The sequence below is a fragment of the Carettochelys insculpta genome, chromosome 8, assembly GCF_033958435.1.
Source record: "Carettochelys insculpta isolate YL-2023 chromosome 8, ASM3395843v1, whole genome shotgun sequence".
Taxonomy (NCBI): Eukaryota; Metazoa; Chordata; order Testudines; family Carettochelyidae; genus Carettochelys; species Carettochelys insculpta.
Window position 1 is genome coordinate 8,797,778 of NC_134144.1, and position 20,801 is coordinate 8,818,578.

Here is a 20,801-nt window from a genome sequence, read left to right on the forward strand (position 1 = left end):
TCTGTGATAACTGTCCTCCTACAGCACCATGGATCTTGTGATCCATGAAAAACTGTGATCACATACTATACAAAGTATGCGCTGTTTGTTTGCAATCAGTCAAACTGTATCACGATAGCAAATCACTGTAGCTATTCAGTGAAGGCATAAATACCTACCCAATGGTCTAGTAATAAAGCATCAAGGATTTTTCAGTACTAAACTAAGTAAAAGGCCTTTGGACTCAAGCCACAGCTAAAATGATCAAAACCTGTTTTTCCAGGCTCTCTGCTACTACTGAAAAACATACCCACCACAGCAGCAAAAGTCTTTGTACACATTATTCTTATTGCTTTCGACCATTTAATATGTACATCTTTCCTTAACGTTTCCTTTTTGTCCAATGTCTGCCTGCACAAAATTAGCCAGTAATAATTATTATTTTAAAACAGTTATTTGTTTATTTATGAAATCTAAGGATTCTTATATGTGCCAGCATATATTCCTAATATTACCATTATTTGTTAATTTAAACACCATGTGAGTTGCCTTATTTATGTCAATGGAACTATCCACATGAATAAAGTTATACATACAGGTAGATCTTTGCAGGACCAGGGCCCAGGCATATGTGTACTTAAACTAAGAGGCTCCATGATCTGACTGCTAGAAATATTGTCCTTAGTCACCTATTACCTCCCCTACTCTTTGTTATTTCCCTCCCATCAAATTTAAAATGAAGTTTTGATCTCTTTGGGAGACAGCTGTTTGTATGACAGAACTGACAAACATTGAAAGTTGTAGAAATAAATGTAGGTAAGACATTGTTTTTCTCTTTGCTCTGGTAAGTCTGGTGATGCACTGCCCCTCAATACTGTAGTTTTAGAATTATGAACATAAGGCTAATGATGTTTATTTGGGGCTAGAGTTGTCTTTGCTGCTGGCCCTAAGTCAGAGGTGAATGTTGCTCTGTCAGCCTGGAAGAGCTTTAGGAAGAACTTGGACTCAAAGGCCACATCTACACAGAGATCTACTCCCAGCAGCTCCATGCTAATGAGCAGTCTCGCAATTGCAAATGGCTGCTCATTAGCAAAATCATATGGCTAATTAGGATAGCTGCATGAGATTTTGCTCTCAGAAGAGAGGGCTGCCGGCATAAAGAGGCCATGTGGATGTGCCTCTGTTGGCTAAACCCCCTATGTCACCAGTTGCTTAGCCCTGAATTTTTTAGGTACTGCTTGGGTGGCCCAGCCATCAGAGGTGCTGAATGCTCCAAGATTGTCCTGATGTCTTTAATGGAAAAATACTTCATAGTGCATGTGTCTATTCATGCAGGATCAGTCAGTATGCTTCACTTTGGATATTCTTGCCTTAGTGTCTGACCAGTCTTAAAACCCTTATTCATGTAACTGGAATTACTTTTGATACTTTTATTATAAGGCACGGGTGTGCAAAGTGGGAGGTGGGCCTCTTCAGGGGGAACCAAAGGGAGGCAAGAAATTTCCTAAAGCGGGGACAGCATGATTAGCTGCTGGGTCTCAGGCTCATCAATCTAATTAAAAATGTTGAAATTTTTTATGTATGTGTAGCCAAATTTATACACTAACTAACAAAGTTTTTACTTTCTACAGACATATTTTCTTACATGTGCCAAAAGGGTTTTTTTCATATGAATATAACTGAAATGTCTGTCAGTTTGGGTTACATTAGACAGATTGGAGTGGCCCCCACTAACAGCAGGGATGAAAAGTGGAGCCTGATGTAAAAAGTTTGCTCATCTGTGCTATCAGGTACTATAGTTTTACTATAAGATGGATGCACCTGGTTGAAGCGCTGCGCTCATATAGTAGTAATCAGTGTTTCACTGTCAATTTTGGGATATGCATCTTGTAAGATCCTGTAGAGATTTGCCCTCGACCTGGTACTAGTCAAAATTTTCAACAGCGATTTGGTTAATGGAGTGGAGAGTATGCTTATAAAATTTAGAAGGGGCTGAGAGCACCTTAGAGGATAGGATTAGAATACAAAATTACCTTGACAAATTGAAGAATTGGTCAACATCAACAAGATGTAAGGCACTAAAGGCTAGCGCAAAGTACTACATTCTGGAAGGAAAAAATTAAATATACAAACACAAAAAGGGAATACACTGCTTAGCAGCAATATTGCTGAAAAGGATTTGGGGAGCTTTAGTGGATGTCAAATTCATAATCAACACCATGATGCAGTAGCAAAAAAAGGAAAAAAAATATTCTGGCATGTATTGACAGGAGTGCTACATGTAAAACTTGGAAGGTAATTGTCCCACTCTGTTTGGCACTAGTGAGGTCTCCGTGGGACTACTCTGTCCAGTTCGGGCACTGCAATTTAAAAAAGATGTGGATAAATAAGAGACAGTTCAGTGGAAGGAAACAAAAATGATAAAAAGTTAGGAAAACCTGACCTATGAGGAAAAGTTAAAAACTTGGCATGTTGCGTCTTAAGAAAAGAAGTTTGACAGACAATCTGATAACCATCTTCAAATATGTTAAGGACTGTTACTAACAGCAGAGTGATTAGTTGTTCTCCATGTCCACTGCAGGTAGGGCAAGAAGTAATTGGCTTAGTCTGCAGCAAGGGAGAGCTACATTAGGTATTAGGAAAACTTTCTAACTATAAAATACTGGAACAGGCTTCTATGCAAGGTTGTGGAATCCAGATCACTGGGGGATTTTAAGAACAAATACCTGGTAGACAAACCCACATTACGGATGATCTAGGTTTACGTGTTCCTGCCTCAGCATAGAGGATTGGACTAAATGACCTCGCAACGTCAAGCCCAGTCCTACAAATCTATGATTCTATTACATTCATGGGACCACTTTCCTGTGTGAGGAGCTGGGCCTTTATTCTGCACTGTATGCTAAATTCATTAGCCACTATTATGGCTATTTGAAACCAAGGCAGCCTAACAGTCTCTTTTCACATTGGTGCTACTACATCACCACTCCTTGACAGTTCTTCCACTTACTTTAATCCTGTGGACCAGAGGAGCAAATAGGAATACAAAGAGCTCCACTGTTGCCATGGAATTTTGAAAGAACTTCCTTCGGTTAGTCTCTTCATCTTCATTAGTGCTGCCACATCGAGGGTGTGCTGGAGATCCTGGGTTTTCAATTTGATGAATGAAAGCACTGCTGCTTCCTCCCCAGCTGGAGCCTCTCTCGCCTCCAAACCGGTCATTGCTGCAATCCTGAGGTGCCTCCAGCAACATCCAGTGAAGAGTGTGAAGAAGCTTAGTCTCTGCTACTCCAAGCTTGTCCTGATGTCCTAAATGGGAAAATACATCATAGTGCGCGTCTCTATTCACAAGCATCACTACACTGAAGATTTCTGAAGCCACATTGGAAACTGGGCATCCAAATTCCCTAAATGTCTTTGAAAATCTCAGACCTGCAATTAGAAGAATTTATTTGCTCCTAGTATGCCTTGGTTAGAACCACCTGATTTAGAATGTTGCAGTCCACTGCACTGCCTTGTACTTTGTTCTGTGAAATGCTACTCAGTATCCCTGTGTCTACACGTGCCCCTTCCTTTTGAAATGGGCATGTTAATGAGCGGGTTTGAAAGATGCTAATAAGGTGCTGCAATGACTATGCAGTGCCTCATTAGCAGAATGGCAGCCAGAGCAATTCGAAAGTGTGGCTTTTCGAATCGCACGCCGCCCATGGAGACAGGACCTATCTGGTGGTAGGAAGAAGGGCTTTTGAAAACTGGGAGGGGGGTCCTTTCAGAACGTCCCATCTTCACGGGCAGTGCATGATTCGAAAAGTCGCACTTTCGAATCGCCGCAGCCGCTATTATGCTAATGAGGCACTGCATATTCATTGCAGCGCCTCATTAGCATCTTTCAAACCTGCTCATTAACATGCCCCTTTCAAAAGGAAGGGGCACGTGTAGACCCAGCCTATATGTCTGCATGTGTGAAAACAACAGTACTCAGAAAAGGTGCTAACTTGACAGCAGAGGATCTTGACCCATTTCTACTGGGGCCTGTAGTAGCACTGCAAACTTCTCCACGCTGTGCTCTGTTACTTTCCCCCAACAAAGTGTTTCAACCCTGCCTTGAAGAACCAGGACAGATGAGTAAGTTGTTTGATCTTGATGAACATGGAGCAAAGCCAACTGACATCCGTGGAAAGACTCTCATTGATATTAGTGGGCTTTGGATCAGGCCCTATGTTCACTAATTCCTTGTTTGTTTGTTGTTTCCAGCTTTGGAACCAACTAGTGTCAGTTGCAGTGGCAGATTTTGTAATCTGGATACTTACCCATGTGAAACGGGACCAAGGCCAACACTTATACGTGAAATACAGAACCTTCTGATATAAACTGAATATCAAACCAGACCACCTTGAAGACCTATCCACAGATCAACTTGGATGACGCCCAGGCTGCAAGGAGGCCACATTCTTTTCAGATTTGCCATAATGATAATGAAAAGAACATCAAACACCAATACTTGCAGTGCATACAAGATTTAACTACTATGGCAGAAAACGTCAGCCTATGTTTTACAGAAAATAAATCCTCCCTGAAGAAGCTTCTTAAAGTTAGATAGCAAGACTACTGCTAAATCCATTCCAGTACCTCTCTGACAATACTATAGAACGAATTTGACTTTCAAGATTGTGAGTCCCTCCTGACAACAATTTTCAAGAACTCATTCATTTGTCTAATTGGCACCCTGCAATGCTGGGATGGAACTGATCCTTTTAAGTTTAAAGAAGGGGATTTGATCATTCATGACCTTCTCATTTTTCATTATCCAGCAGTGAAGTCACAATGATGTATGTGTGACATAACTCTTCCCAGACCGTGGGATCAAGATTCAACTGCAGCATTAAACAGAAGGGGACTCCTGGAGGTTTGTTGGAGTAAGTCCTTTTGTAAAGTACAGATCTCTTCAGTGACAAATAAAGTGTAAATTGAATATATTTTTGTATTGATTGGCTTTCATTTGGGTACCACACCCTCCCATTTTACTATAGTGTTAAAATTTTCATTTAGATGAGTTTGGTGTGACATCAAATTTTTAAGGCATAACTCCAAATAGGAGAAAATATTTATTTTTTCTTTTTTTAATCTATCTCAATAAAAACTAAAATCCAGTTCCACAAGGTTGGTTTTTTTCTAAGAGGATAGCAATTCTTTGCATTATTTTAGCTGTGTTGAATTTTATACATAGCATAGTCAGATTACTACATTGCCTGCAAAGTAACCACAGGCAAGATTATACAACCCTTATAAACCATGAACAATACTGTTGTGATGAATGTGACCAATCACGTGAGTGAATGCTAGCCATGAAAATAAAGGCATGACAACCTAGGCTCCCTTCAGATTTTTCAGTTCAAATGCAGTAAACAGGAGGCATAAGAGGACCAAGTTTACTTATGAGCACTAGTAGGCCTACAGATTTAAATGGGATTATTTACTTGAGTAAGAAAGACTGCATGAATATCAATATGCAGGATTTGGGCCTATACCTTGGAGAAAATGGGCATGCCTACACTAAAATTCAATACCGGATTGTTGTCTTAGTCTTGCAGGGCTCAGGCAACAGAGCTACAAAATGGTAGTGGAGACGTCTGAGCTCCGGCAGGGGCCTGTGTTCTGGGAGAGTATGGTCCATTGCAAGTTGAGCACAACCTTTGGATATTTTAATGGACAGACAGGTAACAGTAAAAAGCAAACTAATGCAAATACTAACCTAGCTTATTTCGATTGGAAAGCAAAGTTGCTGTGCAGTGAAGTACATGTGGCAGGGCAGCTTGCACAAGTTCCCAACGAGAAATGCTCTGGATGGCTTCTGAGAGGGCTGGAGAAAGACCGTGCAGCTTGTTCTCTACTAAAACTCTTTCAAAAGACTAAGGGGAAAAAAGAGAGAGAAAAACCATTATTCTAGCACATGCCTTGCAGGAGTAGGTAGTCTCTTCTAACGCTCCCGCTGTCATGTATTATTACAAAATGTAATGTATAGTTCCCCTCAGTAAAACTACTGCTTAAAATACTTTCCTGAAAGAAAAAGACTGTAGCCAAAGCTGGACAGCATTCAGAAGCAACACAGCTCATTTAACATATTTTCTTTAGTTAAAAGAATTAAAAAAAAAAAAAAAAAGAGTATCAAGTTCCATATAAACGAAAGTACTTTGGGCCAAATCTGACCTAGATTTATGCTAAGGTAAATCTAGAGTAATTCTGCTGAAGTTAGAGAGCTGCCCCTCATTTACACCAGCATGAATCAGAGCAGGATTTGATTCTCTATTTAAAGGCTTTGTATAGCCCAAGGAGCAGCCCATTAAAACACACAGACCTTACGAAATATTTTCACTCCCTGTCATAAATGTCAATTAAGGCTCAGGAGGTCCTGCAGCTCGAGCACAGTCCACAAAGGGGCCTTGCATTTTGTGCCCCGGTGGGGCTCTTGGGAACCCTCCTACAGTTCCCTGGTGGGCCCCAAGGGGTTGTAGGGCTGAAGGTTTTCAGCCATCAGGTCGCACTGCACTCTGGAGGATAGGTGTGACAATGTGGGTACCCCTGCTGCTGCCATGCTCTCAGCATCCTGCCATGGGGTTTATGGGGCTCCCTGTGCCTTTAAGAATGGCCCAAGGCACAGAGCATAGAGCTGTGATTGCAGTGGACAAGATGTCTCTCACAGCCAGCTGGCCAGCACCACCGAGGACAACAAAAGGGCACCCCGCAGCGTCCACAAGGCTTTTCTGTCAACAGAATCCGCCAACAAAGGCATTCTGCCTCATGGTAGAGAGGCAGAAGATTGCCAACGGAAGTGCTGCATTCTGTCAATCTACTGTCGACAAGCCACATTTTGTGTGTGGACGCTTGGTGAGTTTTGTCGACAAAACTCTCCAGTGTAGACATAGGCTATGTGAATATAGTACTCTTAATGGGCATAACATTATAGGTAATATAAATCACATTATAAACTAAGTTAATAATGCAATAGCAGAAGACTCACATCACCCCTACTGAAGTAAGTTTGACTTGAGTTATCACCAACATTTCAAAATGTATATTAATTGGAAAAGAGTCACCCGTGGGGGGGAACATCAGAATAAGTGAACTCAAAGATAGTATAATACTTGCATAGTGTCTGATGTTCTAAATATATTTGATAAGAGAAGACTTGGTTCTTAAGAATATACAAAGAAGAGTTTTCTGCTTAGGGAGTTTACACACCCTTGGAGGAAGTAATGCTAGGCTGGTCTCTCACAGTTAGAGAGGAGGCAGAACAGAAACAGGGAAGATGAGAATATAAATAGATGTTAAATATTGTTATGTTTTAATACAAAATACATTAATGGGCTGTTAGGGCTCTGACGTAAACAAGAATATGTAAATCACCTCATAATACACCAATATGGGTGTTTAAAAAAAAAAGCAATGCATGGTGGGAGTTTTAAAATGATTATGTATGATGGGAACTCTAAAATGTCATAAAAATGAAGAAGAGCTGTAAAGGTAATGGAAACCTGGCATCTGGGAGGGAATCTCACCGATTTTAACAGAGGGTAACATCGTGGGCAAAAGTAGACGATGCACATGGCTGAATTTATTAGTATCATAACTGTCAATGTGAAAAGTCCGAACAATGCCTGTAAAAAGGAATAGGGTATTCTGCTCACTGAAAAAAGATTATCCTAGAAAATTCTATTTACAGGAAACACACCTGAACAGAAAATGACATACCTGAATATTTCTTGACACAGCTATATTATGTTTCTCCAGGTCAATGTAAGAGAAAAGCGTCGACAAAACTGTTTGGTTAACACTACCCTTTTATTGTTTCAACGCAACTCGGAGCTACAGAGGGCTGCTATGTTAATTAAGTCAAGATGAAGTTTGTTTGTTTGTTTGTTTGTTTTTAAGATCAGTTTTTTTAGGAATGTAGGCAAGTTTTGGAAAGGGGTTAGTATTCTGGAGGTTTTAACAAAGTACGTTAATCCCACTTTGGACTGATCGGATGTACATGGAGGAAGATCAGGAGGAACTAGTGTAAATTTTCTGCTTCACTTAATATATAAGGAAATGATGGGAGATGTCAATGTATAGTTCCTAATACCTGGATTATTTTGCTTCTCATTGATCCTATGCCAAAACTGATGTTTGTTTCTAGGACCAATTTGGGGGAAAAAAACCTAATCTGGGAACTATAATTTGTTTTGATTATGCCTCCCCACATATGGGACTGAAAATGTGTTTTTCCACTAAGTCCTAAAGGGACAAGTTCTTGAATAAGAATTGGTTGTACGACCCCTTTAAAATTTAACTGCTAGAAGAAAATTTCCAGAAATACACAGAACTAAACAATAAGGAAGGGATCAATAAAAATGTGCTCTGACATACTAGTATGGCAATAATAAGGGAGATCCTTATAAAAATGTATCATGACTAAAAAGGATAGGAGGTTTCGGAGAAGAGCAATAGTGGATTGAAGAACTTTCTATTTTGAAACGAAGACATAAATCTACAGAAATATTCAGTGTTTAGCAAAACAAATGAGATATGAGGAAAGATTAGTTTGTTACAATCACTAAGTCTGGGCCTACACTTGCCCTCACCTTCCAAGGGGGTATGTTAATCAGGGCAACAAGAGATTACTAATGAAATACTGCAGTGAATATGCAGCACTTCATTAAGCTAATTCCCCCCATGGCAACTTCAAAGTGTCAAACTTCAAAGCGCCAGCATGTGTGTAGCCATGGGCAGTTAGAAGTGCCCAGCTGCACTCTTAACAAAAAGGCCAACCAGAAGCACAGCAGACAGGGCTGTTTGGTGTCTTGGAAACCCTGTGTGTCGACAGAAGGCCCACCAGAATACCTAGACTGGCTTTCTGTCCACAGAAGTCTTCAGGCCTGCAGGAGAGCAGCAAAACGCTGTCAACACAAGTTCCACATTCTGTTGACTTACTGTGGACAGAACACCTTGGGAATCTGGATGTCTGCAAATTTTGCCGACAAAACTCTCTAGTATAGGCATAGCCTAACGTATAAAGGTAAGGTGGACTAACTTTCCCTAACGTGACTTATTATTATTGCCCATCACAGTTAAAATGTGATTTTTACACACACATACACAAAAAAGCACGCACGCACGCACACACAGCCCATCTCTGTAGTTTTGCATACTTAAAACAAATCCTCTCAGGTAAGCTCTCTCCCTTAGTCTCTTCCATTAATGCTCAAGAATTTATCCCTAGGAAACATCCAAGTTACTACTTGCTGTAGGTAAAAGCCAAGATTCCACCATTCAGATGGCTGTTCCTAGGTTCTGATTTTAAATCATACCAAAAGACATGTAATAATGAAATAATATAAAGATCTTGTATGTAACAAGACAAACATTTTATTGTGAAAACTGGATACAAAACAGCTCTCTCTATGCCTTTAATCATTCAAGGAATTCAAACAGAAGCAAGCTAAAAGAGATTTTTTTTAATACACATATAATTTTGACTGAAAAAAGAAGATAATCCACAAGAAAAGTGATATGGAGGAATGGGTCCCAACAGAGAACAAAGGATTTACATCTTCAATTTGTGTAGCTCATAAAGTGAATATTTATAAACCACTGCATTGTGATGACCTTACCGGAGGTCTCGTATCATGCCACACCCAACCCAGAAAAGAGCAGCAGAGAAGCCCTCTGTGGTACCTCGAGCAGTTGTGTGTGATACAATCAATCAGGGCCCAGTAAGTCAATACAAGAAGAACTGCAAGGCCAGAGAAAGAGCAGATCCTTGCTAGAGCTGAAGGAGAGCAGATGGTGCTTTGGGCTGGCTGCTGGGACTCCACTGGCACAGGGCCCTGTGGTGAGGATGAAAAATGTGTGAAGTGGCTTGTGGCATTTTATAGCAGCAATGTAGTTATTTAAAGGGATACTGCAGATATCTGCTACCTACAGAGTCCCTGGGCTGGAACCCAGAGAAGATGGTGAGCCTGAGTTCCCCACAACCCCTCATTAGCCACATGGGGGACGCCTGGGCTTTGAGGCACCCAGGAGGAGAACTGACCTATGCTTCTCAGGTGCCCAAGACAGCATTTACAGCCCACTACTCAAACTGCATGCGAAAGTGTTGTGATCTCACACTGACTAGTGCTGTGCCCATCTCTGGCAGCACATGCAGGCTCTTCCACAAGATGTGAGGTTCCTGGCATCTGGGATTTTTTTTATTTAACACTGTGGAGAGAGAGCCTGGTCTAGTGCAGGGGTCAACAACCTTTCTGAGGAGGAGTGCCAAAATGTGACCTTTTGACCTGTAAGTACAGTCCAATTGCTGGTGATACTTTAAAAGTCACTAATTATCCTAACTTCATTAATAAGTAAAGATGCAGGGCTTTACCTTTTCTGCCTTTACATCTCATCTGTCTGGATTTTTTTAAATATCTAAAAATGTCAGGGATTTTGAAACAGGTTGCCCTCTCTTATCCCAGATTCTCTGGTCCAGCAACATTCCTCATCCAGCAGAGGAAGGTGACATGCTGCAGCCCCCCACCCCCAGGCTATCCCCCATCTGTCCATGGGGAGGGACACAAGACATCTCGAACCCCACCTCTCTGTGTTAAGGGGTGGGGTTTGAGGCAGCCAAGAGATGCACCGACCTGTCTGTGTGGGGGAATGTAGACAGGGAGACACAATCGCCCCTCAGACTCCTCAGAAGAGGCAAAGTGGAAGTGAGGGGGGCAGTGCAGACTCAGATCCAGGTGTGGTTCCTGAGCCAGCACCTGTCACGATCCCTCTTGGGCCAGCCCACACCCCACCTTGCCAGGTCCCTCTTAGGAAAGTCCCCATCCCATTCCCCCAGGTTCCCTCTTTGCCCCCACCCCCTCTCTTACTTTCTTACTGTTTGCAAACTGGACTGAGTCAGCAAACAGTAGAGAAGTGTCCACTGTTAAAGTGCAGGTTGAAACTTGTCTGGCAATATCCCTCACCCATCACAACAATGCATGTTGCTGGACCAGAGAGCTCCAGCCACGCAGGGCACAGTGTAGCCTGGCTGGTGGTAGAGAGCCCTACTGGGGCAGCCCCAGGGCAGAAAGCAAGGTCAGGGAGCCCCACTACCAGAAGACTGCCTGGAGTTGGGAAGCCCCCAGTTGGAGAGCCAGCAGGCAGCCTGACTGCAGCACAGAGCCCAGTTAGCAGCCCTGCAGCCCCAAGGACCTTAACTGGACCTAGGGAGCCCCACAGCCCCAATGATGTCACCACAGCCAATCTGGTGTCTGACCGCTGTAACTTTGTTCTCACACACAATTATTTCCGTTTTGGGGACAATTTATACCTCCAGATCAGTGGAACTGCTATGGGCACCCGCATGGCCCCACAATATGCTAATATATTTATGGCTGACCTGGAACAAAGATTCCTCAGCTCTTGTCCCCTATTACCACTTGTAGGCAGACAGCCAGCCCCCTCTCAGACCAGCATTGCTGGGAAAACAAGGGAGCCAAGACAACAGGGCACTTAACGTAAATTCCAGCACAGCCTTTGAGGCTGTGAGAAAGCACAGGTGCTGCTATTATGTGCCTCTGGGAACATATACAACGATTAGGCTCACAGCAGACACAGGAGCTGTGACAGACATGGCTCTTAGCCCCTACTAATAACTTGATGCACACACACTAACATCCCAGGTGGGAAATATTTACCCTAATAAAAAGGAATGTCCAGTAGTCGAAACTTATTGTTCCTCTCCCTTGCAAGTGTAAATTAAGTTCACACTACTCTTGCAAGAGCTGGCGTCACCCAGACAGACCAGCCCCAATTTGGCATAAGAAAGGAGAAAGAGAATACAGGGCTACAGAGGTATAAGTATGGGACCAACAGCACCATAATTTTTTGAGTGCTTTTCACTATCTGCTGGTCAGATAAGTGACAGCCTCCCAAGGCTTCTGCAGCAAAAGGGGTCCCTAAGCCTTGTCCCTTATTCGTCTTTCCGCGGAATTGAGTGACCGATCCTGGCTTGGCACCGCTGGAATCAAGAGATGCAAGGAGAGTAAGAAGTGCCTACACCTGATCTTCTATCTTTAGTGTACACATATTTTGAAATAGAGCTCTATACTTTGGTTTTTTTTTTCTCTTCTTTGGGATCGTGGCTTCAGTTTTGTAACTTGTTTGTGTGTGTGTGTAACATCTATACATTTAAATAAGTAGGCACTAGCAATTTTGTAACCACATGATTAGAATCTAGTTTAATAAATTTTGGTGACCGTTTATGCACAAGCCTGACTGTTGTTTCCCTGGGTTACTGTAAAGCAGCCAACACAATCAAAGAACCTCAGCCGTTTTTGGCTATAAAGCCTGGCCATTAGGTGAGAGTACTAAGAGCCTAGCGTTGAGTTGTGCCGCCTCCACGGGTCAAACTCTTGGGGTGCCTGTCAGTCAATCCTGACTGCCCGCCGCGAAGGGACAGTGAGTCCTAGCGGTTGAAGTCACAGATGGTGTGAAACGGGCATAGCTGGCACCTCACCAAACATCCTTGGCCATCGGCTAACACCACTCCTCTACTTAAGATACATTGATGACATCTTTATGATTTGGATCCATGGTACAGAGGCTCTAGAGGAATTCCACAGAGACTTTAACAATCTACACCCTACCATCAACTTATGCCTCAATTACAACATGCAAGAGATACATTTCCTGGACACTACAGTACTAATCAAAGATGGCCTGATCAGTACTACACTGTACCGAAAACCTACTGATCGCTATACTTATCTACACCCTTCTAGTTTCCATCCTGCACACGTGACTAGATCCATTGTTTACAGTCAAGCTCTTAGGTACAATCGCACTTGCTCTGATCCAACTGACAGAGACCAAAAACTACAAGAACTTTACCAAATATTCATAAACCTGAATTACCCACCAGGAGAAGTAAAAAAACAAATCGACAGGGCCAGACGAATACCCAGAGACCAGCTACTCCAAGATCGGCCCAAAAAAGCCAAGAACAGAACACCACTGGTCATCACCTACAGCCCCCAACTCAGACCACTGCAACGAATTATTAAAGACCTACAACCTATCCCTAATCAGGATGCTACACTCCAGAAGACCCTGGGTGACATGCCTGTTCTCTCCTACAGACAACCTCCCAACCTCATGAGAATCCTCACTAACAGCCACAGTCTATACCCCAGGAATACCAGTCCTGGAACCTTTCCCTGCAACAAAGCCCACTGCCAGCTTTGTCCACATATCTTCTCTGGAAATACCATCACTGGACCTAACCAGGTTACTCACAGAATCACGGGCACTTTCTCATGCTCCTCTACTAACATCATATATGCCATCATGTGCCAACAATGCCCAGGTGCTTTGTATAGTGGACAGACTTTTAACTCCCTTAAACAAAGGGTCAATGGGCACAAAACAGACATCAAAACACTCCAGATCCACAAACCAGTTAGTCAACATTTTAATGGAATGGGGCATTGTGTCAATGACCTAAAGGTATGTGTGTTACAGAAAAGGAATTATCGCTCCGTTTTGGAAAGAGAAACATCTGAACTGGCTTTTATATTCAAATTCGGCACATTAACAAATGGTTTAAATCGTGATGGGAACTTTCTGAGTCACTATAGGGGCTTGTCTGCATACTTGGCTCAATCTAATTCTTGACCTTCCCCCCCACCCCTCCACTCTCTGATTTGCTCACCTTGATTATCTTTTTCTGATTTGTCCTCCTTGCTTACTGTTTTTGGTTCTCTGTGCCTTAAATATTGAGTCTGTTCTGGTCCAGCTATGGTCTGAAGAAGTGGGTCTGTCCCACGAAAGCTCACCTAATAAACCATTTTGCTAGTCTTCAAAGTGCTACTTGACTGCTTTTTGTTTTGATAGCCCCAGTGAAGGGAGTCCTGATGGTAGTCCCGCAGACCACACCTGGAGCAGCCCTGCAGCGGAGAGCCAGCTGGGACAGGGAGCCCTGCTGGTAGCTCAGCAGCCAGGGGGACCCCAGTGGGGATGCCCTGCAGACATCCCTGCAACAGCGAGGCCTGTGGGTAGTCAGCAGCTGCAGGCAGCTGGCCTGAGGCACCAAACCCAAGCCAGCCAGCTGGGAAAATGAATTTATCTGACAACATCCAGGGGTGGCAGGGACAAGGAGCCCCCAATAGCTGGCCACTACTGTGGGGGTGAGGAGCCACAGCCAGCCAGCGGCCCTGGCCAACAGGGAACTGGAGCCTACCAGGGGCACCCCACAGCAGCCCCACTGAATCCTTCCCCCTACCGACAGTACCCCCCCCAATCACCCCAAGCTCCCCCAACCCCGACTTACCTGCACTGCTCCACATGAAGGGAGCAGGAAGTCAGGGTGGCAGTGCAGGCGCTTTGCCTCCCCATCTGGCAGGCATGTGGGCAGAGCTCTCTGCTCCCCCCACTGAATGGGGAACGAGGGGCAGGGCTGAGCTCCCTCCATGTGCTGTTCAAGAGTGGCTCACGTGCCAGTCATGGCACATGTGCTGGGGGTTGTGGACCCCAGGTCTAGTGGTTGGATGTACAGGATTAGATGTTCAGGAGATCTGCTTTCAACTCTACCTCTGCTTCTGCTTTACTAGGATATGAAACCAGAGACAAATCACTGTACTTTCCATTCTTCAAATCCACTACCACCATCTTCTCCCCTTTAAAACGGGATTATAGTTCCAGAGAGGAATATTATATTTTAAAAAAAAACCTGTCTCAAGCAGCAAGGTAGCATAAAAGCTTAAAGATTTTAATGCTGAGTCTTTGTTATACTCATTAGCAGAAAAAGCTCTGAGTATGTTCAGAGGTTGTTTTGGGAAACTTAGTTTCCTATTTGTTTGCAAATCAAGGACATGTCCACACTGCAATGAGACTGCAGCTGACATGGGCTCAGGATAAGGGACCCTTTAGCAGCAGGGTATAAAATCAGGCACAGCCTGCAGATCAGGTTCTGGGAGCCCTCCTGCCTTGCAAGGTCGACCTAGAGCAAGGGTGGGAATATGCGACCTTCAGGTCAGAAGAGGTTCACCGGGATTAGTTCCTTTCAGGCTGCCAGATGCTTTGTTTACCTGAGTATCTGCAGGTACAGCTGTTCGCAGCTCCCCGTGATGGTGGTTCACTGATACCACGCAATAGGAGCTGCAGAAAGTGGCACTGACAACGAAGAAAAGCTGCAGGGCCACATCAAGAGCAGTTCCTTGCTAGAGCTGTGGAAGAGCAGATGATGCTTTGGCCTGGCTGCTGGGAATCCATTGGGAGCCCAAATGTTTAAACTGAAGTCAAACATCTCCTTAGCCTGAGCTTGAGTCAGGTGACATGGGCCAGCTGTGGGCTTTTAACTGTGGTTTACACATACCCTCATAGTCAGAGGAAGCTTATGTTCCTCAGCATGAACTAAAGAAAAGCAGGGGGCACTACAAGGGGCCTGTGTTATTTAGCCTGTTGATCTGAAAGAAGAAGGCATAGAATCGTAGAATCCTAGGGCTGGAAGGAACCTTAGGAGGTCATATAGTCCACGCACTCACCTCACTCCCCCCGCCCACCTAAAGCAGGATCAACCCTAACTAAATCATCCCAGCCAGAACTTTGTCAAGCCAGGACTTAAAAACCTCTAGGGACAGAGGATCCATCAACTCTCTCGGTAAAGCATTCCAGTCCTTTAATGAAAGGACAATTTGTCAATGGCAGCAGAATTTGTTCCACTTAACAAAATTTATGCAGAACCATAAAAAAGGCAGATACAGTTCAAACAATATACAGTTAACAGCTCGACAGAAAATGAAGTTTAGCATGTATAGCTTAAAGAAGCCTACGTTTACAGAGAAATAAGAGGCTGGTTATCTTCTGTACAACAGAAGAATTTGCATGATTCATTGCAGAAACAGATATGGTTCACTAATGCTGTTGGACTAATGGGCAGCAACTATTTTAGAAAATTATTACTTAGCTCATTCAAAATCACAGACAATATCAGATGCAGCTACCAACAGACTCCTTCCTTCTGCCCCCAGCACTATGTGGAACAATAAGTGCAGTTTCAGCTACCTCACCTTAGGAAAGACATGAAGAATGTAAAAGTTTCTGTACCTCTGACAGGATTTGTTGCCCTTTGAAATTTTTATATAGTATAAGAAATTGAGAGGAAAAAAACCCAAGAAAAACAGAACTATTTACCCTATAGTACTAAGTTTTACAGACAATACATGAAGCTTAATTCATGGGAGTAGCCAACTGGCGTCAACAGGACTTTTTATGTAATTAAGTCAATCAGAATTTGGCCTTTGTAGCGAGACTCAATTAAGGATATTAAAAATTAAGAAACAGCTAAGACCCAATTAATCCTTTTATAATGTAATATGGAAACAAATGACACCAAAACAAAGTTCTTTGCACAGTCAACTAGTGAAATTCACTGCCTACAGAAAAGTTTTTGAATCAAATGTTTGAAATGCCAAATACGGAGAGACAGTAACTGCTAAGGAATATAGTTTCATGGTACCAGCCAATAAAACCATGATAATCAAATCCCACAAGCTGATTGCCTGTAGGGAATCCAGATTTATTATGCCCCTTCCACTTCCCCACACCAACTTCAGCCTTCACAGCATGATCTAATTGGGTAGGTGCATTATTGGCCAGAAGAGAGGCTTATCTGTCTTTGGAAAGAGTAGATTGACAAGGAATCAGTAGCTTGATTCAACATATCAGTCCTGAATTGTCTTCCTCAGCTGCTCACAGTTTAGTCACACCTTTGGAAATTTCCTATCAGCAGGACATAATGACTAATTCAGAACTGGAGTAAGAAGCAGAAGAAACAAAAGGTTCTGTTAGTGGGCTTAGAAGTGAATGGCCACAAGCATGAAGGCTATAATTCTGAATTCAGTTGCTGGAATAAATTACCTGAATATCTGCACGAGAGCCATTTGAAAAATATTCTACCAATAAATACATACAGAATATGAATGTGCTGCTGAATTATTTTCAAAAGCATGAAACCTCTTCAGTCATCCATGTTACAAAGACAGACAACTGTAGGTCCTTAGACACACAGAGCGGCAAATGCATTGTGGGGGCTTACACAACAGAATAACTACTTAACCTGTACTTGGCGATGTTAGCAGTGGAGAACCCACACAGGAAGCAGTCTGCCATGAGTAGGGCATACACAGTCAGTTTCTATAATGGATCGCATAAGTGGAAGAACAGGCATGTCAAGGCACAACTAGTGCATATTCAAATGGCCCAAAACTGGCCTACACATTCCTATATTCCTACACTTATCCAGGCAGGCTCATCTATCACTACGGACAATGACTTGGTGCTTAGGAATCCAGATCTGACATATGTTACCCATCCCCCTCACCTCCACCTCACATGCCAAGCATATGTTTTGACTACATTTTCAGTGGTCCTTTATCAGTATTTGAAAATAAAATATTGATATTCACTGCATGTTAGGGAAAAGAGGTTCTGCATGTTTCATGTGATATCTGACATACATATTCAGAGTTGCTTCAGTTTTCCGTCTTGTAAGGAGTCTTCAGAGACTCAGATTAATACTTTTTTTTTTAAAAAAAGTACACTAGTCTCTCAATTCATGTTGGGATTAGTGTACTTTTTTTTTAAAAAAAAAGTATTAATCTGAGTCTCTGAAGACTCCTTACAAGATGGAAAACTGAAGCAACTCTGAATATGTAGTATCTGTCTCTCAATTTATGTTGGGATAGATACTTCAACTCTTAAGAATTATATACAAATTTAACTCAATCTAATACATTAGAAGATTAATTACAGTGCACAATAACTGTTCAAAGAATTATCATGTCATAGACACATCTAATTTGATCTTGGGGAATCAAATATCAAAGAAGTCAAGCTCTTTAAAGACACAGCTGGTAAGGTATGCATAATGATAACTATTTTGTTACAGTTTCTGTATTTTGCAATAGTGTTTAATATTGTGTTACTCACTTTATGATTTGTTCAGTTTTGTTACTAGTTTGTACACAGGAACTACAGAAATAAAAGTTAAGGCCTTGGTCCTGAAAATATTTATGGATCTATTTCTTATACATATTCACATTTCCAAGAAAGTCACCAGGATTAAATGTATGTGCAAAATTAAGCACAAGTGACTTCAGGATTAGGGCCCAGCACAGTGTCTCCACCTATTCCTCATCAATATTTTATTATGGTCTTTGAACGCAATAAACTATTTGAACTTTCTAAACTATTGTGCATATTGCATTTTAGCCTGTATGCCTGATTTGCCTTGTTTTTGGCATGGACATTTGAAACTTTTTCCCATCTCTGGTGTAACAACTGATGGAAGTGGATTTATGCCAGAGATTATTTGGCCTTTGAGCTCCATTTTATCAAACTTCCACATTCAGGCAATGCTTCATGAAACTAGCAAACAACAAGGAGCTTAAAGGGTGGAGAAGAGTCACATACCACGCAGGAAGCTTCATACTGTTTTCCCAGTTTGGGCCTCAAAAATGCACTAAAACCCAACAAACAACAAAAACAAGAGTTAGTTTTCATTACAAAAGTTGTAGCAATAAGGCACATTAGAAATGAATAAAAACATGCTTAATTAACTATTTTTTTTAGTGTGGCAATGTTTCCCCACAAGTTTTAGCTAGAAAACCCACCCCTTCAACCAAGAAGTCAACTGATTTGAGAATTTCAGTAACTCAGACATGGCCTACGCTAGGCAGGTAAGTCCATTGCTGATACGCAAGTCTACCTACAGCAACTACATAGCTACAATCAACTTATCTGCAATCGACTTCGGAAAGAGGTGGATGGCAGATTGATGGGTGAAACTCTCCCATCGACCTCCCTTATTCTTCACGATATTGAGGCACATGGGTCAACTGCCAACCCCAGACAGTTCGATTTAGCACATCTCTACCAGGCGCATGAAATCGAACTCCAGCCGATTGACCCTGACCCAGCTGAAGCACCATGTAGGCTAGATGCCCTCAGCCACAGAGGCTATAGGTCTGTTACAGGAGGAGGTGGGTGAGGTGCAGGCCAGCAAGAGGGTCCCTTCTGAGCCTTGAAGTCTATGGACCTCATAAGACAGAGTTTGCTCAAAGTCAGGTGTCCGGGGAGCTCGGCCTTAGCAACCTGACGGGTAAATAGCAATAATCACACACGCACATAGGCACACACATGTGCACATAGGCACACGCTTGCACACACATGCACACACGCACCTAGGCACACGCATGCACACGGGCACAGCAAAACCAGAGGCCCTAGGCCAAGACCCCAGCATCCCACTGACAGGCGCCCAGGCAACGCCTGCGTAGGGGGTTTCCAAGGCCGGACTGTGGGCGGGGGGGCAATCCCACGATACTCGTCCAGCCTCCCCACGCTGCGACAGGCCGGGGAGGGGCCGGGCGCCCGCCATACCGCGGGGCGCTCCGCCTTCGTCCCGCTAAAGCAGCCGCCCCCCCAGCCCGCCTCAGCCGGCCGGGCCCGCGCCGCCCTCCGCTCGCACCTGGTCTGCCGCCACAGGAAGGTCTGGATAGGCAGAGGGACGCCGCGGCCGCTGCCCTGCTCCGGCCCCTCGGAGCTCTTCCTTTTCACCATGGCGGCGGCCGCCGCCGGCCCACCCGCAGCCCCCGCCGCGCAAGATGGCAGCGGCCGGCCGGGACGCCGGGGGCGGGCGCGCGAGCGGCGCTGGCCGCCTCTTCCCGCCTTCAGCACCTCCCTCCGCGGACAGCGACCAGCGGCAGGGCGGGAAGGAGCCGCCCCCACGCACGGCGCTCGCGGACACCCCTCCCCCCCCCCCGCCCCGCTGCTATGGCCGGCCTCGCCTCAGGGCCCAGCCCGCCTCCCCGGCTCCCGGGGAGGGGGGCGTCCAGAGGGCAGCGGGCAGGGCTGGCTGGGCGGCGCCTCACACACCTGCCCCAGAGTAACAGGCCACTGAAGGACTGGGTCAGTCCAACAGAGGGGCCAGAAGAGCAAAGACACTGGAGTAACTGAACAATCGAGAAACAGGAAACCGCAGCAGGGTGGGACTTGGGACCCGAGCAGGATAGTGAAATTTCAAGTGAGGGGAAGAAATGTTGGCCTTTTGAAGGGATTTGAGAACCTGGACCTACAGAAAACAACAACAACAAAAATAGGGAAACAGCACAGGACAACTAGATATGGACTCCATCACAGCTTGGCTGGCTCCTAGTAGCACTTGTTTGAGCAAAGCAAACTGGGGATTAGCTTCTACCCATCTGTGTTAACTTAAAAAGACTCATTCAGATGTTAGGTGACTAGTAAATGGTTACCTTGGTTTGTAACGGTTTCCTATGTTGCTGCAAGAATTCAGAGTGGCACAGTAAAAGTCTTTGCAGAAAGATTTGGATTTACTGTAGGGAGCTATGGAGGAATTTACTGGTCAAAGATCCCTCATTAGGTCTGCTTAGGCAACAGCACACCTGACAGACAGTGCCAGCAGCCTTATACAAATCTTTGGCATAAGTGGCCTTCCCTAAAAAAGATGCAGGACTGAAAGCTGGCCAATCAAATTCATCATCTTAAACTGTTAGAATGACATACAGGTCTTGCTCACGCTTATACCAGGATAACTAGTCCTCCAAAAAGCTTAGTGTTAGTCCTTTTTCAGGTCTACTCTGGTATCAAGAAAGGTTATTGAATGCCAGCTGTTAACACCATACATAGTGTCAGACCTGAGAAAACACAGATGAGAATGATTAAAGGTTTTAGAAGAGATTGTTGATGTGACCTTGCTGCCTTAGAGAAAGGAAATTGACTGTTGCTCAATA

General features: G+C 43.8%; 1 protein-coding gene across 3 annotated transcripts in view; it reads right to left on the reverse strand.

Moving 5' to 3' along the window:
* Positions 1 to 19,608, reverse strand: part of UNC80 (unc-80 homolog, NALCN channel complex subunit) — a 181,778-nt gene extending 162,170 nt beyond the window's left edge. For all 3 annotated transcript variants that reach the window (XM_075000740.1, XM_075000738.1, XM_075000739.1), the window contains exons 1-4: positions 19,517 to 19,608; positions 18,460 to 18,508; positions 5,732 to 5,888; positions 2,990 to 3,288 (exon numbers count right to left, since the gene is read on the reverse strand). In XM_075000740.1, coding sequence (XP_074856841.1) covers positions 2,990 to 3,288; positions 5,732 to 5,888; positions 18,460 to 18,508; positions 19,517 to 19,608 — 597 coding nt within the window. The remainder of the gene's footprint in view (positions 1 to 2,989; positions 3,289 to 5,731; positions 5,889 to 18,459; positions 18,509 to 19,516) is intronic.
* Positions 19,609 to 20,801: the final 1,193 nt, after the last annotated feature.